Source organism: Lytechinus pictus, chromosome 3 (assembly GCF_037042905.1).
Source record: "Lytechinus pictus isolate F3 Inbred chromosome 3, Lp3.0, whole genome shotgun sequence".
Classification (NCBI taxonomy): Eukaryota; Metazoa; Echinodermata; class Echinoidea; order Temnopleuroida; family Toxopneustidae; genus Lytechinus; species Lytechinus pictus.
Genome location: NC_087247.1, coordinates 8,208,298 through 8,227,181, shown reverse-complemented (window position 1 = coordinate 8,227,181; position 18,884 = coordinate 8,208,298). Strand labels below are relative to the sequence as shown.

Below are 18,884 nucleotides of genomic sequence, written 5' to 3'. Positions count from 1 at the left end.
TGTAACTGAACCTCAGTCTGATTTTCACCTTTTTGATTTCTTCCTCTTTGTCTTCTTTTATACGAATGCAAGATATTTATTCCCCAATTGTTTTTGCATTTTCAAGGGGGATTCACATCTTAGCACTGCTCTTTAGTGGATGCCCCTCATTCCATATATTCTAATTTATGTTGCTTTTCTTTAAAATGTCAATCCATTAATTTGTATCTGATGTAATACCTCTATTACTTTGTATGATGTGTGAATGGAAATAGAATATTGAATTGAATCCTTAGTTATCTCAATTGTACCTATAGCCTTTCAATTTTTACTCAGCTTCATATACTATTTAGCTCAGCTCCCAGTGATACAGGATGTATTTGAATGAACCTAAGGGTTCAGAGGTGATTGATTGATTGATTCTAGTATAACATATGTATATCCTTTGTGGTATACACCAGTCTGAAAAATGAACCCACAAAACTTTATAGACATAATGGATGAAATCTGGGAGCATTTCATGAAACAAAAAAGCTGGAGATTTTCACTAGAAACTGTCTAAATCTATTGAAATGCTTGCATCTGATTGGTTGAGGATAATAGTTTTACCCCAATATCTTTCTTTTGTGTACAGAGTGTACCTGTTTGGATCAACCGATCGAGAGATGACCTGTTTGTGGCTATAGCTGCTGGTTCCCGTTTCTCACTGGCCGTCAACTACCAGAACCAAGCCGTTGCATGGGGGTCAGCAGAATATGGAAAGGTGAGAAGATTATTAATCTTGTCAATCGAGTATGTCTTAGTATCCATCCTCTGTTAGTCCTGATTATTGCATATTCAGGTGATCACGCTATCCTTGATAGAATATAGAGTAGTAGAAAATTGTTTTTCACTCCAGGCACCAAATAAATTAAAAAAGGAAGTCATGGGCAATGGTAAAATCTTTAAATTTGACAGTTTAGTAGGTCAAGGCTAATTAAGGATCCTGTCTTAATGAAGAGTTGCAATTGATGAAATGAATTTGTGGATTTATTTGTAATTTATTTCAACCATTGCAACATTTTATGGGACAGGATCCTGTTTTTAGAGTGTGTACATGAAAGTATTTCATCATAGTTTATTCTTTCATCCAACAAGAATATATCCGCCATGCCATGAAATGAAATTGGCACCTATTTCTCACTTCTGTTTGCCCATTTCCAAGCAAGCAGAAGTGAAAAATAGGTGCCGATTTCATGCCCAAAATAATTAGCATAATATGATTTTGGGTCGAAAACGCAGCCCCACTAGCATCACCGATTTATGCTGGCGAAAAAAGGCCAACATAAATAGATAATAACAAGACCAGGATACAGTGAAAAGGTTAGAGGTTAGGCATGTTGTATAGTCTTGTGTTGTACATGACTGTATGATGATGATGTCATGATGTTGGTTACATGTGTCACTGTATCCTGGCCTTGTGCGCTCGGCTGCCTCCAACTGAGGCCTAGGCGAATCTCCCTTATAAACCTGTCCAGAGTATATGTGGTTTTTTCATGGTTAGTAAAAGTTGACCACGTCTGTCAGGCTTGCCATCAGTCCATGAATATTGATGAGTTATTTGAATGGGATATGACCCCTTGCCCTGTCAGACCCTATTCTTCAGGCTTACATGCATATTCAGATCTTGAAAGTCAGAAAGCTTTTGTTATAGCCTATTCATTGATTACAGGTGAATGGAATACCATGTTACTATGTCCACTACAAAGAAGCATTCACCACTTGAAATAGCTTAGTAAGCTATTCTCTTTATGCCAACCTGTTACATCTACATCACAATAGGTGATTGTATTGACTGCACTATTCTTTCACAATGAAATGTCAGTAGTAAAAGAAAATGTTTATACTGTTATGAAATATTTATTTGATAAAACAGATACACAAATTAAATGAAACACAAATTAAATGAAACCTGCATAGCAGCACTTAAGTTATAGGCCTTGATGCTAGAAAATTGTTGCTGTATTAAATTGCAGGAGAGACCTTCGGGGGCACTTTGCTAGTCCTATCATGGAGGTAAAAGGAATGGAGAGACTACGATATGCAAATAGCTTCCAATTTCCAAAGAATACACAGGTGCACTGAAGCCTATGATGCCACTAGTTTCATGCAAAAACTGAAAAGTGATATGTGTTGAAAATATATATCTGGGATATTTCCATTTTTTTATTCGAGCACAAAACATAGATATTTAATACATGACAAAATATACATCAAAGGCTTGTGTCCTGAAATCGGGCAAAATATTGAATGATAATACGCTGATAGACTTTTTAAAATCAGCATTTTACAAAATCTTACACCATATTATCGGACCAGAGGCAGAGTAAAGCAATTATCAGGAGCACGTTTCCTTTTGTAATTTGCTTGTAAGTAGTCTGTAGTTAGGCAGATCTATGGTCTATTATGTGTAATGAAACACATCAAAGTGGCTATAAAGGGCTATAAAGTGGTGGATGGTACTCCCTGTCTTAAAACTCGTTTTGAGCATCATAAGGACATGATCAATGAAATGATGTCATGTCATAATTGAGAAAGAAGCAGTCAGTGCTGAGCCATCATGAATTATGAAAGACCTTGCTCATTGCTGCTCTGCTCAGTGCAGAATGTAATTTGAATAGCCTTTGTGCACTGAGAAAATGTTATTTTTTCCTGCTTCGACAGCTTGGCATGGAAACTCGTGATAAGATGTGTCTTCCGTCCTACTCCACCTCGGCCTATCTGGACCCCAGGACAGGCTCAAAGAACACCCCCAGGACCTTCCTACAACCCACCATTATACCAGGCATACCGGCAATACATGTGGAGAGGGAGAGCATAGCAAGTTGTGATAGCAGTGATGAGAGCTCAGATGGGGAGGATGAGGTAAGATGGTGGCTGTCATAGCGATAATTGACGGAGTGGATGAGGTTAGGTGAAGGGAGTGGTTTGTTGATTGTGATAATGATAGCTCAGATGGAGTGGATGAGGTTAGGTGAGGGGGAGTGGTTTGTTGATTGTGATAATGATAGCTCAGATGGGGAGGATGAGGTTAGGTGAGGGGGAGTGGTTTGTTGATTGTGATAATGATAGCTCAGATGGAGTGGATGAGGTTAGGTGAGGGGGAGTGGTTTGTTGATTGTGATAATGATAGCTCAGATGGGGAGGATGAGGTTAAGTGAAGGGGAGTGGTTTGTTGATTGTGATAATGATAGCTCAGATGGAGTGGATGAGGTTAGGTGAGGGGGAGTGGTTTGTTGATTGTGATAATGATAGCTCAGATGGAGTGGATGAGGTTAGGTGAAGGGGAGTGGTTTGTTGATTGTGATAATGATAGCTCAGATGGACTGGATGAGGTTAGGTGAAGGGGAGTGGTTTGTTGATTGTGATAATGATAGCTCAGATGGAGTGGATGAGGTTAGGTGAGGGGGAGTGGTTTGTTGATTGTGATACTGATAGCTCAGATGGAGTGGATGAGGTTAGGTGAGGGGGAGTGGTTTGTTGATTGTGATAATGATAGCTCAGATGGGGAGGATGAGGTTAGGTGAGGGGGAGTGGTTTGTTGATTGTGATACTGATAGCTCAGATGGAGTGGATGAGGTTAGGTGAAGGGGAGTGGTTTGTTGATTGTGATAATGATAGCTCAGATGGGGAGGATGAGGTTAGGTGAGGGGGAGTGGTTTGTTGATTGTGATACTGATAGCTCAGATGGAGTGGATGAGGTTAGGTGAGGGGGAGTGGTTTGTTGATTGTGATAATGATAGCTCAGATGGAGTGGATGAGGTTAGGTGAAGGGGAGTGGTTTGTTGATTGTGATAATGATAGCTCAGATGGACTGGATGAGGTTAGGTGAAGGGGAGTGGTTTGTTGATTGTGATAATGATAGCTCAGATGGAGTGGATGAGGTTAGGTGAGGGGGAGTGGTTTGTTGATTGTGATACTGATAGCTCAGATGGAGTGGATGAGGTTAGGTGAGGGGGAGTGGTTTGTTGATTGTGATAATGATAGCTTAGATGGGGAGGATGAGGTTAGGTGAGGGGGAGTGGTTTGTTGATTGTGATACTGATAGCTCAGATGGAGTGGATGAGGTTAGGTGAAGGGGAGTGGTTTGTTGATTGTGATAATGATAGCTCAGATGGGGAGGATGAGGTTAGGCGAGGGGGAGTGGTTTGTTGATTGTGATACTGATAGCTCAGATGGAGAGGATGAGGTTAGGTGAAGGGGAGTGGTTTGTTGATTGTGATAATGATAGCTCAGATGGACTGGATGAGGTTAGGTGAGGGGGAGTGGTTTGTTGATTGTGATACTGATAGCTCAGATGGAGTGGATGAGGTTAGGTGAAGGGGAGTGGTTTGTTGATTGTGATAATGATAGCTCAGATGGACTGGATGAGGTTAGGTGAGGGGGAGTGGTTTGTTGATTGTGATACTGATAGCTCAGATGGGGAGGATGAGGTTAGGTGAGGGGGAGTGGTTTGTTGATTGTGATACTGATAGCTCAGATGGACTGGATGAGGTTAGGTGAGGGGGAGTAGTTTGTTGATTGTGATACTGATAGCTCAGATGGAGTGGATGAGGTTAGGTGAAGGGGAGTGGTTTGTTGATTGTGATAATGATAGCTCAGATGGACTGGATGAGGTTAGGTGGTTGTAATAATGATAGCTCAGATGGGGAGGATGAGGTTAAGTGAAGGGGAGTGGTTTGTTGATTGTGATAATGATAGCTCAGGTGGACTGGATGAGGTTAAGTGAAGGGGAGTGGTTTGTTGATTGTGATAATGATATCTGACAGATATCAATGTCATATCATGCTAACACGCTGTTATCATTTCTGTTCATATATATTCAGCTCCAGGATAGTGGAGTATTAGAATCCATCATCTCTAGTCTACCTGACCTGGGTCAACCTGATGAAGATGGACCTGTCTATGGCAAGCCAAGTTTATCTCTGACACTCACACACATGCAGGTACGTCAAATCTCTATCATGTTTTAAGCTATCCATTCCGGTTTGTAGATCACCTAAACGATCATGGCGAAACCGCTTGGTCTACTTATAATTTCACACTTTTAGCCAATAAAATTTGTTTCATAAATAGGTCATTATAAGAACTTGCTGTAGATGAGACCAAGTGCAATCTACCTTTATTAGGCAGCAACTTTTTCTTGTAGATTAAGTTGTGACAAAGCCTGCTATGCAAGGTAGGATAAAAAGAGGTGGTCTTGTATAAGGTTATAATGCCAAACTGAAATATGACACTCCATGTTTGAACTCTGTACAAATGATCTTTGGGTAATATTACACATTGTGTACTTGAGGATGATAAGGTCAAATGATCATGTATAATTCGTTGATTGCGAAATCAGGCGAGACTTGTGGTTCGTGAACCACCTTGTTTTTACTTGTTTGGTAATATAAACAAACTTCCTGTTATGATGACGTTGTGTAATTTATTTTCCTTTTTTATTTGAACTTTAACCAGACCTTCTTCAGCTCTGCAACCATTCTTCATCAGGCAGTCAACACAGAACACTGGTGGTTAGCAGCAGAATTAAGCCATCAGACTGGTGATCATATATCAGCATTAGGCTATAGTCTAAGGGAATTAGAGACTGGGTTTATCAAGGATCACCAGTCTCACCAGGAAAAAGTACTGGCTACTGTCAACAAATATTTAAGGTATAGTGAGCGATTGTTGCACAAACAACATTCTCCCAAAGGGATTTTAAAAGAAAGATCTTTAACCAAATTTGAAATGTCTTTGTTTTCTCAAAACGAGAAGAAATATTGTCAAAATAGCCATCTTTTCCAACAGAAAATGCATGTTTTTTATACAGTACCATTTTTCAAGCACCCAAAATGTTGCAGATGTCATATCTTTAATTTTTTGTAAGAATTTGTGTATATATATATTGGCGTTTATCAAGTTCATGAAGGATGTGGTAATACAATCCTCTATCATACAGTAACATTAAGTTTTGATCCGATGACATTCGTGAGAAGAATCTGGTAGGTGTTCCATAAATCTGTTTGTTTCGCTTGCCATAAGAAAGGATCGCTAGTCATTTATAATTTACGAATAGCTATATGAAACAGGTTTTTATAACACACTAGGACAGACGGTTCAGTGGTATATCAATATTGTTTTCTTTATCATCTGGTATGTGAGTAAACTTTCAGATTGAAGGGGAATCCTGCCTTGGTGAAAGTTTGAAAGAAATCGGACAACTTCCCAGAGGCCATGTACTTTTGTGACTTTCTCCTAAGTATGCATTCCCATGGGGCAGTAATCCAGGTATTGTTTTATGTCGCCATTAAACAAAAATATAATTTGGAGTAAGTTTTTATTTGGGTTGGATTGCCCTTAAAGACCAAAGGTCATTTCAGGTCCAAATTACATACCTTGTTCTTTTAATTCCCTTTTATCATTACCACACAGATTGGTTTTAGTTAAAACACCAACTTCCAGGTTCAGTGAAGCCATCGCCATAGAAACAGGCAAGCAGCTGTTGATCCAGGTAAAATTCATCTTCCATTCAATTTTTTAATATACAATTAAAAGTATGTAGTCCTTTATATCAGTTGTAAGATTGTATATAGCATTGCAGGACTTATCTCAGCATATATATGCGAAGAGCATATGTTTTGACTATTGAAATGATTTAATTTTCTCCCCAGATCTTCCACTACTGGTATCGCCATCCTCACCTAGCGATCAGCGAATTGGAATCTCTTCTTCTACCTCATCTAGATCTTCTGGCTCAGCCGCTCAGTTCAATACTATTCAGGTGAGTCCCAGGGTCGTTTAGAGGGAGTGTGTGTGAACTGACCAAATCTGTGTGCAGTCTCCTATTGAGGCATGGGTGTATCGAGTCATGGATTAGTGTGTTATCATACAAGTGGCCTATATGGCCCATGTTCTGAAGTCAGGTTTAACGTTGACTCCGTGCTGAAATTATGCGAAGCCATGTGTCCAAAATTTTCTGTATATTGTGCTCTTTCCTGAGCCTCCGATGGTGAAAAATTATTTATTAATACTTCCTAGACAATTGAGAATGGTTTGAGAGTTAGTTGAAATAAACTGGCCAGCAAAAGAAAGTATCCACTTCTTTCAAAGGCTGCACACAAAAATTCACCCCATAGAAATAGATAATTTTGTACACAGGTATGGTGCAATATCCATTAGTAATCCAACAGGAAGTGATTATCTTTATTACAAAGAAATGTAACAGAATGCTCTCCTGACCTCAATCCCATTGAGCATCTGTGGGATGAACTTGGCAGACGGGTGAGATCAAGGGAACAGCCTCCTAGCAATCGGCAAACATTGATCCAAGCTCTGCAGGAGGAATGGACAGAACTTCCCCAGGACTACACCAGACAACTTGTCCAAAGCATGCGTCAGAGATGCCTGGAATGTGTCCAGGCACGAGGAGGACATACACATTATTGAACATTGTTGTTTGTGTCTGGTTTATTTCATCCTTTGACATTGACTTTTGTGTAAAACCTGGACGGCTCATTCTGTTACATTTTGTGACTTTTGATTCAGTGACCAAGATGCTGTGCATGTCATTTTATTTCTTTGTAATAAAGATAATCACTTCCTGTTGGGTATGTGATTACTAATGGATATTGCACCATACCTGTGTACAAAATTGTTTATTTCTATGGGGAAGTGGGTACTTTCTTTTGCTGGCCAGTTTATATCTCTACTTCCATATATCCATACTTCAATCCAATCCAAGTTTAAATTAAATTAAACCTGTTTGACTTCAGAATACGGGCCTAACTGATTAGAATGTTGCATTATGGGTTAACAACCTGGCCAGATTTAAGGACTTGAGGTGGTGCTATACAACGCTGTTGGATTGTATTTGCTTTAAAGGAGCACTGGACGATCTCCTGCCATATGCCTATTTACATGATAATAAACCCTTTCATCAAATAATCAGAAGTGTAGTATGAATAAAATTGTGAATATTGTTTTTCAAAAACATGATGGTTATACAGTCGAAAATTTGCAAATTTAAGATCAAATATCAGAATGGAAAAGTATACAGGGTCGCTCAAAGTTTTTGTTTCTTTGAAGGGGTAGTCCTCACAGTCACTGTCCTGAAAATTGAACATTTTGGGCAACGTTTGTGATCCTGAACAAAGTGCGTATGTAACTAGATAATTATGAACGTCAGCAGAAATTTCTAATAAATGTTCTGGCCTGATCGAAAAGGGACCTCTTAGCAGTTACCCATGAAGACGATACATATTTCAACAATTAATGCGAGCGCATAATTTTTGACATTCCGACCTAAAAAGAAATTGTCACTCTAAGTACTTTTTGTAATCATGAAAGGGATAGGTATGTAACTAACAATTGATGCGAAGCGCGAGGAAGAAAATTGAAATTTTAGACCTAAAAACAGGACACTCTATTCAGAAAATTATTGATATTCTGATCTGAAATTGGAAAATTTAGAATGTGGGAATTCTCTATACAGTACATTTTCTTAATCATGAAGATCAATAATGCCAGCGTGAAGCGCGAGCTGAAAACATATTCCGACCTGAAAAAAAGGGTCAATTTAAGCACTGTATCACAAATTTTTTAATTATTATTTTCACCTAGGACCGGGACAAGGACATTTTTAAGCGCGAGATGAAACTTGTTGATATTCCATTCTGAAAAAGGGTCAATTTAGTTATTAGGAATTCATGAAAATAATGAGAGCGTGGAAGCATTTGAAGCATTTTGTAATCATGAATAGGAGGCGTTAACAATGAATGCGAGCACAAATCACGACCTGAATTTTATTATGAATGAAGAGGAATTTAAGTAGCTTGTTATAGAGTTAATTTATAGGTATACATAATCACCACTCAAAATGTGAACTACATTTTGACAATCATATCTGAAGAGGGATATTTTGAGAACTTTATGGAATACACCACTACGCCACTACTGTAAACTATTCCTCATAATTTTACTGTTTCCTAGTGTGGACCAAGGTGCAAGAGACAAAGAATCATCGCCAGACGAAGCTGACTACCTCATACCTCCAGCATTCTTAGATTGCTTCAGCTCTTCGTTCTGCCTAGAGATCACCAACCATGTCGTAACTTCCATCTCCAGTAGTCAGCCCACGTTAGCCAACCTAGACCAGGTCCTCTCCACTTTCATTCCGGTTCAAACCAGTTCCAACCAGCTAAGATTGGATGCGGCTGCAGCCGCCTCGTCTTCGTACGGCAGCGTGCCGGCAGAGAAGCTCTGGCAGGAGATACTGTTCAACTTGAGAAAGGATGTCATGTCCCAGAGCTACATCCGACTCTCTGGCAAGGATCTTGCAGCCTTGGTGCCTGGCGGCGTTGGAAGCAAGGTGTCATTGGACTGTGTGGTGTTCACTTGCGGACATCACTATCAGAGACAAGATTTGAAGCGGCAGGTCATGTCGACGTGGGGCACCGACATGGAGGCTCTTCCCGTTCCCCTCCCCATTACCCAGAAGGCATTACAGTCCATGTATACAGAGGAAGGTGATAAGACTCTACCCGGGGCATGCCCTCGATGCATACACAGTGCAATATTGGCGTACCAAAAAGAGTGATTCCACCAGAAGACAACTCCGAAGGGCGAATAGGCAAACAGGGATCTGTGCATTTCTTACTGTGTTTTTGTATCCTTATGAACCAAAAAAGGTCGTGAAATTGACAATTATAATAGTAATGTATTTCAATAGGTATCAGTAGATGTATGTCATGATGGTTAGAGGATATACAGTGAATCAAGATCATCGAGGTAAGGACAATAGGCTGCTTATCTTCATTTGTTATTGAAGAAAACCTTCAAATTTCTTGGAACCCAATGCAAAAGACATTAGACATTTATTCCAAATAGCGGCAAGCGTTCGTTGGTTATTTTTTCAATGATTCCTACATCACAAAATTTTGCGCCTCAGTATATGGCCATTGGCGCGTATGAAAGCGCGATTTTCAAGTCCGATTTCAATTCTGTTTGCTTTATATGATAGCACTAGGTGGGGATTCAAAACTTCTGTAGAATATCCTAATTTATGCGCATTTTTCAAAATTCACAAAAAATGCTTCTCCTCCTTTATTTGTTTTGCTTCCATCTGGTAGAGCTTCAATTTTGAAATTTTTAGTAGAAAATTTATGCGAAATTTTATTTGCTTTGTACCATGCATTATTTATATTTATGCATGGTTCTAAACAGAAATTTATTCATTAATCACAATAAATTGTGAGATGCTGGATGAGCTCCACATCATTGAGGTATAAGAAATCCTGGTTTACCTATAGTAATACCCAACACCTAAATTGCACTGTTGCCTGTCATACAATTGTTTCTTCTGCTGTAAACATTGTAAATATCCTTGTAAAATACAGATAGTTTATGCATCTTTATTTTGATCTTTTACGCAAATTTCTATGCCAGCTTTTTTTGCATGAAGAAGTTGGTTTTATGCACCACTGTTCTTCCAAGAAATAACTTGCCATGTTTCTTTCAGGTCATTCAAAATTTTCTGTTTGTCTGTGAAATGAAGATTTGCTGCAGATAATGGGTCAAATGCATAAAAACTAGCAAATGCTTGTGCTAGGTTTTGATTCCGCATGCTGAATACTGGTATTTCTTTGACGATTCAGCTAAAAAGCGTAATAAAGACCTGACCAGTGCAAACTAAAGCAGACCATTTAAAAAAACCTTCACCAAAATTCCTAGAAATTAAATAATAGTTTGAAACGACCGAAATAAAGAATATAAGATAGTCGAGGAGGAGAGCGATTTATTGAGCTCCACGAAATTACAAGTGAAATTGGGTTTTAAATATGCAAATAATGGTTTTCACAAAAAATATGTTTCAAATAGCCCAGTCCTTTTAGGGTTAAAGCAATTGCTCCTTTTTATGCATCTGACCCAGTGTGTGACATGTGCTAGTGAAGGCAAATCATAGTGTTTGTATATATAAGGATTTCAAATATGCAATTAATATATATACCCATATACATTGATATCTAGATACAGATCATATTTGCAATATATTGTCCAAAAAAGACAAGCTTAAAACCAGGTGGAACAAGATAGCTTGTGTGAATACAGAAAAAATCAAAGAAACAGATGAATTTTGATAAAAATCAGACAAATAATGAGAAAGTAATGAGCATTTGAATATTGCGATGATCATATTACTATAAGAAAAAGTATATTTTATAGTCCATCAAAGCGAAAGGGGAGGATCTGTTTCTTTGATTTTTCTGTTTTCACACAAGCTTTCTTGTTCCAAATGTTTCATTCCCCAAGTAAGAATGAATTAATTACTCTGATTATGTGGAATTGGCGCTGTTTAGATGAGATTTGAAAATATTGAACATGAAGTCATGTATACAAAAAGCATCCCTTCTATATATTATGCATTATATTTTTGTGCTTTTAGATTGTTTTGCGATATAAAGTGGAATCTTTTAAATACAGGGATTGTTCTTCCTTTGTTGTGTAAAAAATCATATATAATATAACCGCCATCCACCCCTATATACTGTACAATATGAATGGGGAAAACTAATTTTCACAAGAGTGAGCAAAATAATTTCTTTTGAAATTTAGTTTCCTTTTTAGCTAGGGCCATTTTGAATACTAAAATCCAAATACATTTCATAGTAAAAAAATCCAAATTGTCAGAGCCTGAATTAGTTTCTTACATTATTCGTATCCTTGCACACAATATAAGGGGTCTATGGCAGCCACTTTTGAATATTATAATAGTTTTCAAACAATGTAAAGAAATCAATTACAAGTTGTGTTACTTTGTTCTAAACAAAGCTTTATTTTTGCAACATTCACATGCTACAATTAGTTACAAAGAAAAGGGAGGAAAAAAAAAAATCTGCAATGCGAGATTGTAGGAAATAGTTTGGACAGAAATTAAGCGTGTAAATTAAAAGGCGTTCTACAAAACTGATTCACCAATATAAAAACCTACAACTATGACAATTTCTTTGACTCTGCTCAAGAATAATCGACGACCTTTCCTTCCTACTGCCCTTAAGCAGACTTTTCCATTGTATTTGGGATTTGAAATTATACACTTTTGCTTACATTAACATAATTATGCGTACTTGGACCATATATCACAAAGTACAATATAGACTTTTACATATTTCAAGGTTGTTCCAGATTAAAATTCTATCCTTTCAAGACTAGTCTCTGTTTAAAGACAATAGAAAGAATGTTCAACTTTGGTCATACGTTTTATGCGTGACATACACATACTACATTGCGCAACACTGAGTGTGCACATTATTTTCAATGCAAGGATCCAACATTAACATGACTAGCATTTACTTGGTGTTCATTCAAGGTAACAATATGTAGCTCACACAGTTACTTTGGGAACAGAATGAGAAGAGATAAACAGAAAGAAAATATGCATGAGAGAGAGGAAAGGAATTCAATATTCATTGCCAACCTTGGAAAAATCCCTTCAGTAACTATCAAGCATTGTCAAACCAGGTGGTCATATTTTCTGTTAATATGATCTCTAACATGATCATGTACAATCCCCTTTACTGTAGTAGTGTTTATGAATTTTTCAATTTCTTAGAATTTCCAACAACAAAGTTCTTACTTGGCTTTTGGGGTTGACAGGTAAACCATTACAATCCTTCATTTCTGGAGGTATCCTACTTCATTGTTGCAACACCTACCTTCCCATTCTTGAGTGGTGCTTAACTTTACACAAAGGTTCTTAGGGTCCAACGACTAAATCACACGATCTAAAACATCTAGCAAGCAAAGTTTATAGCGTTTATAAACACACATTGTTTTTTATATAGTTTACACAGGAGCTAAGGAGCAAATATATGATCATTCTTACATGAGTTTAAACTATTCACAATCCACACATTAATATTCAGAAGTACATAGTGATAACATTCCCCATTTTATCTGTTTCCACGTGTTGTTGATGGGGATATCAAATGATTAAAAAGTATCATGGGTATTTGAGTACACTTTGTGGGGATGAGCTATACTGCGATTAATTCATTATTGTTACTTGCTTTCGTGAATGTTTAAACAGCTTCACTAAGTTACCTAATATACAAGATACATCACAAGTGAACTTCATTTCTGCTACTCTTCTACAAGCGTAACAATACTGGGACTGTTAAAGGAAAACGAGAACTAACCAACTAAATCTCTGCAAGGTACATTGTGTATAACATCTTTCAAGTTGGGCTAAAATTTCGAAAGATGCATGGAACTTTTCTGCACTAAGTAATACACAAATATAGATTTTAAGCTAAACTGGAAAACTAACATTTTTATTGCGAGTTTATATATGGACCTTTATATAAACACTCTTGACAAACTTGCCGTTTAATACCAAAAGGGGAACAATTTCTGTCTTTCGGATATTGTAACAAGTACAGTCTTTATACACTGCACGTTGAAATCCTATTTAAATTCACAAATACATAAAGAAACGAATTCAGAAATACATAAAGAAATGACTGGGCTGATAAGACTTCATATTTTTTTAGGGAAACTTAGAAAACGCTATATTTAAATTCTCAATTATCTGAAGACAAAAGATTGCTACCCAAGTTATATAACTCTAAAATTTAGGTTATTCTGAGCCGTCGTCAAAATATTAAATTTTGAGATACAAAATTTTATCAGCCCCGCCACGATCATAGGTTAATTAATAAACTGAATCACAATCAACAGCGCCCTCTACAGACACAATTGGTCATTCATTTAATTTACGTGATGGATAATTTGAATAATTTTTGGATTTTGGGGTTTGAATCCCAGCCATGGCGTGTTTTCCTTCAGCAAGAAATTTACCCATTGTTGAGGTTATGGGTACCCGACAAGATTAATGATAAATTCCTTGAATGCACAGAGCAGTGGAAGGCAGCTCGGGGTAATGAAAATAGTGCGCCTCGATATAGACGGCGCTGTAGGGTTGGAAACGTTGATCTTTAAACATGACCTATGTTATTTAAGGTGGCACCGCTAATTGTGAAATCTATCAAACTAAACTGAATTATCATTGTGATGGTTATTTGAACATACCTGCGGGAGGCAGAATGGGTAAAATCCTTGCCTATGTACTAATATTGTGTTTAAGGGCAATGTCTAATAGCCACAAAAATACATTTCAGAGTCCAGGGCTCCGTAACACAAGGCATAACGCTAGATTTTTGCAAATTTGTTCTACGATCATTGCTAAGCTTTGTGTTACGGTCTCCTGGGGGGTGTTTCATGAAATTTGTCAGCAATAACTTAATTGTGAGTGCTGACTATTTCAGTGAAATCCTTGCTTTTAAATTGGCTAAGAAGCAGCCACTGACTGTTACTATGGTAACTGTCGGAGAAAGAAACGGTCCCCAGGATGCTCTGTGAGATATTTAAGATGCAAAAATAATGAAATGTCCACAATTGATCTATACACTACTTTACAGTGAGGGTGATGGCATCGGTATGCATCAACGAACATATGACACTGCTACACAAGTCTATTCTACTCTACATTCTTACATCTTATCATTTCTTTTCCTAGCAAATAACTGGATGATTGGGGGACACATATCTGAGCAAACATAAATGATTTTTTTTATATTGTTTGAACACATAAATACAAATTAATCAAAAGCAATTGGATAGTCATCATTACATTGTAAATTTATATTACAACATATTTACAATGCGGGAGGAAACTTTGTGACACTTTAATGGACCAACCCATGCGTTACATACCGAAGTTCGAGTATACGATGAGTTTCACCATTTATTTGTAACATCTAGTGCAAAGTGACAAAGTCATCTCTGGGACACCTTCAAACGGCAGTATCTTATTATTTTTCCAACAAAGACATATACATAAAAGAAATAGGTGTCACAGAATTTCATCCACGGATTTACAAAAGTTATATAGCAATGACCAATGAGGGCACTCCCTTCATACAGCCACATTAAATGGGCGTGGTCAATGCGTCCTACCGCTGTTGAGGTAGGATATGATTGGTTCAACTTGGTTTCCAGTTTGTAACTGGGTGAGAAGCTACGGGCTTCTCTCTATTGTCTGATTTTGTGATATTTTTTTCCCCCAAAGCCAGAATTCTGGCTCAATAAATATCTATCTCTCTGTCTCTTCAGCCTTTAGTAGTAGAGTGTGGGAGAGATGATGGTGATGAGTGGTCAATGGGTGTTCATGGGAATGACTCGTATGCCAAGCCTCCATCCACAAACTCCTGGGTTGGATTCAAGGCTATGGTTTCTAGAGAATACCGCACCATGAAATGTTCGTGATCTGGGTAAAGGTGCCGCTTTTCCGCGACGACCCGAAGCATGGGTGTACGTTCATCGAAATGAGCCTGTAACTCTCTCGGCAAAACAACAAAACCACCGCTTCACAAGAGCCGACCTCGATTTCAAATTGATATCTCAATTTGACGGTGGTGGATTGTATGCCTTGGCATCAGTTCCTCTGATAATCACCTACAAATATTCCCGCTTGGTATGTGTAAATTGCTTCACCGGAACTGTTATGAATATCTGCTCTTCCCTTGTGCAGGGACAGACTACATAATATGCATAATAGCAGGACCACGTAACCACTATTACGCACAAACAAGAGTATATGTATCAATTTAGGAGAAAGCTCCTTTATATCAATAATGTTTCCTCAAAGGGAAGGCCACCTATACATTTCATACTGAATTCTTTAATAAAGATGGTAATGGTAAGAAATTCCAAGGATCTACTACTATAACATTAGATTTTAACGGATTAAGAATTTAACCTACAATGGTTACAACCTATATTCAAAAATTTTTAACCAACAAGAATTGGGTTCTGCCTCTCGTGGTCAAACCTCAAAGTATAATCATAGAATCATGATTTTTTTTTCTAGAATCAAAACATCGTTTTTTAATCTCTCCTGTTCATCATGACGATGGTTTGGTAAAGCGTACAAAAATGAAATTGAATTTTGAAGCCTTTCTTTCTGGGTTTTACAATAATTTGGACAACATACCTACCATAAAACAATCACTACTGATCAGTTAAACTTATAATAAACCTCTAAGAATTGTCTACGCATTTTTTATGATAATTTCTTATTTACTTTCCCTAGTAACATGTGGTAATGATAATATATTTCCGCAGTACAGTGTATTTATAAGATAATCATTTAAACATACGACTTCAGTAAATTAACTAGTCAATATAAGTTTAACCTTACAATAATTATTCAGTTTATCAACTTACCTTATCACAAAGTATTCCATATAATTTATTCATTGTTTAACCAGCCATTCATAAATGCAATGTACTAAGCTAACATTTCTTAAAACAATTCTACAATCAATCAAGTATGGAATCTTACAAAATTGGGAGGTTCCATACAATATCAAAATATTTATTTAAAATGAAAGAACAGATGTTTCTATAAAATGATCACGATCACTCGTGGCACTATATCTATGTCTATTTGAAAACCGATTTGGATTCGATTACACATCGTTGTGTAACTACCAGTATTCAAAAGGTACTGTCTTCACTCTCATAGACTTTATGCAGGGATTAACAAGTTCCAGTCGACAACATGGAACTATAGAGTGCTTACATCAACATAATGATTCTTCATCTTGTCATGAAAGGAACTAAGTTAAAGGTATACTACTACAGTAGAATGGTTTTACAGCTCAATGATATTTGCTATCGATTAGTAAATATACCGGCAGTGGGACAATTTATGGTTACAATTTCAATCTTGTCCTGTTCTCTCATTTAAAAATAAAAAGCATATCAATTGTCAACTTTAAATGACAAAAAACATTACAATACACCATATCTTCTCTTAAATCAACATCATCATTTAACAGACAAAGAAAGATAATGATTCTCAAACATGTATGTCGGCTCAAATTATATCAGAGAAAACTGTCCTGTACAACATTAGACACGTTTATTAAAAAAACTAATAATAATGCTGGTTTTGTACATGCTGCAAACAAAGAAAATAAAGAGGTTCTTCAACATAAGCATATCCTATTGTGGCAATAAAAAAATATTTTGTACCATTTAGCTTCCGTGTTAAATCAATTGAACTGGTACCAGAACTAGCGTCATGCTGACTAGACTTGAGGGAAGGGGGGGGGGGTGTAATAATAAAAGGCAGTCACCATTTTCATACATCAACACACATTAGAAATAAAGATGTGCTGTTCAAGGGGGGGGGGGGGTGGATTGGTGTACACAAAATTCCACTAGTCATTTTCAAAGTTTGCATCTTGTTCTCACAAGCAATGCATAAATGGGGATATGAACAATACACATTTGTCAACAAGACCGATCGAAGACATACACTCACTGTAATTACTTTCTACAAAAAAAAATGTCGAGTAGTACAATTGTACGTCAAATCAAGAAGGAACATTGAATTGGAGAAACGCCGCACCAAAACCTTTCACAATGTTATTCTAATTGGATTTCGGGTGATCACACAGCCCATTCTCAGCATTACTGATAAGGATAAAAAGTGTGGATAATCTCACTCGCAGGTCAATCGTATACGCATTTAATTACGAGGGGGGGGGGGAGGCCTTAGCATTTTCATTTCTATTTCCAAGTCTTATTTCAACAGTAAGACTCCCACGCATGGATAGTTTGATGACGATCTCATCGCTGAACTTCAAAATTCGGGTTGGGATAGAATGGCCATAAGTGCAGATGTGCTTCGACTAGACAGACAGGACATCATTCATGTCACTGTTGAAAAGGAATATAAATAATTGAAAAGATTAATTTATAAAAAACGAAAGAAAGGAAAGCTGAAGATCAGCCCTGGACACCACTCAAGAATCCCTATCAAGCTGCCTTGTGCGTGAATCTCATTCAAACCTCCTTCTACATACAATACTGTACAAATACTGTCCAAAAAAAGTGTTTATTTCATAATAAACCTCTGTACATGGCTTGGAGCCCTATTCAGAATTTTTACGCGGTTAGTACAACATTAATTTTTTTTTTTTGGCTTTTTCGTTTGATTTTGTATACAAAAAGATTGAATAATACTTGTTTTTGACTTTGAGTCATCATCATCATCACAGTTAAAGAGTTCATAAGGGTGGGTTACTGGTGCGCATCATCCAGCCCCACGCTGTCACCGTTATATGGACCTTGCTTGGTAGAGGTGGTGGAGGGGAGGTCGTACCCGCCCTCGTGGTAGCTCGATACCGGATCACCTTGACCTTCAAGGTCAGCAGCCTCGATGTGGAACTCGCCACCAAAGTCCCCTTGATTACCTGGTGAAACACTGATGTCTTGCTGCGCCTGATGGTACATCAGACCCTCCTCGTCGGAGCTGGATGGTGAACTGGTGGTGGAATCGGAGTTGCCCGCACCTCCTTGGTTTCCAAGCTGTTCCGCGTCCAGTTGGTTCTTTCCCCCTCCGACGGGGGGTTCGTCATGCTCGATGGTCACACCGCGACCACGCCCCGGTTCCGATTGTCCGCTACGCTCTTTGCCTTCCTTTGGTTTCCTCTTCGTCTTCTTGTTCCTTCTCTGCTGATCCATTCCAGATTGCTGTCAATACCAACAAAATTTAATATAAGCATTATTCCCGACGGAACCTTTCTTGTTGACTTTGATTCATACACCAAGTCAAAAAAATACAGTAAAGGAGGGATGAGGGAAGATCATACAAGCCAGGGGCACATTTCTCCTCTTTTAAGATTAAAAGCAAATGAGTGAAAAGAATATTCATCTTCAATGCCACAAGTGAACAAGTTCTTTCCTGTATCACACATGACCGGTGACCTGTTCTTGTGCTAAATAAGATTGCCCTGTTTGAAAATAGTATGTGT

General features: G+C 37.7%; 2 protein-coding genes across 5 annotated transcripts in view; one reads left to right on the top strand and one right to left on the bottom strand.

The window, feature by feature from the left end:
* The window catches only part of LOC129255948 (uncharacterized), a 63,438-nt gene extending 51,962 nt beyond the window's left edge, over positions 1 to 11,476 (top strand). For 3 of the 4 annotated variants that reach the window (XM_064096282.1, XM_064096283.1, XM_064096281.1), the window contains 7 exons: positions 614 to 742; positions 2,683 to 2,883; positions 4,845 to 4,964; positions 5,479 to 5,675; positions 6,436 to 6,514; positions 6,675 to 6,784; positions 8,992 to 11,476. In XM_064096282.1, coding sequence (XP_063952352.1) covers positions 614 to 742; positions 2,683 to 2,883; positions 4,845 to 4,964; positions 5,479 to 5,675; positions 6,436 to 6,514; positions 6,675 to 6,784; positions 8,992 to 9,598 — 1,443 coding nt within the window. In that variant the 3' untranslated portion in view covers positions 9,599 to 11,476. The remainder of the gene's footprint in view (positions 1 to 613; positions 743 to 2,682; positions 2,884 to 4,844; positions 4,965 to 5,478; positions 5,676 to 6,435; positions 6,515 to 6,674; positions 6,785 to 8,991) is intronic. The other variant, XR_010292892.1, reaches the window with a different exon arrangement.
* A 328-nt stretch (positions 11,477 to 11,804) lies between these two features.
* The window catches only part of LOC129255949 (constitutive coactivator of PPAR-gamma-like protein 1 homolog), a 49,968-nt gene continuing 42,888 nt past the window's right edge, over positions 11,805 to 18,884 (bottom strand). The window contains exon 16 of the mRNA XM_064097932.1: positions 11,805 to 18,603. Within this exon, the coding sequence (XP_063954002.1) occupies positions 18,151 to 18,603 (453 nt within the window). The 3' untranslated portion in view covers positions 11,805 to 18,150. The remainder of the gene's footprint in view (positions 18,604 to 18,884) is intronic.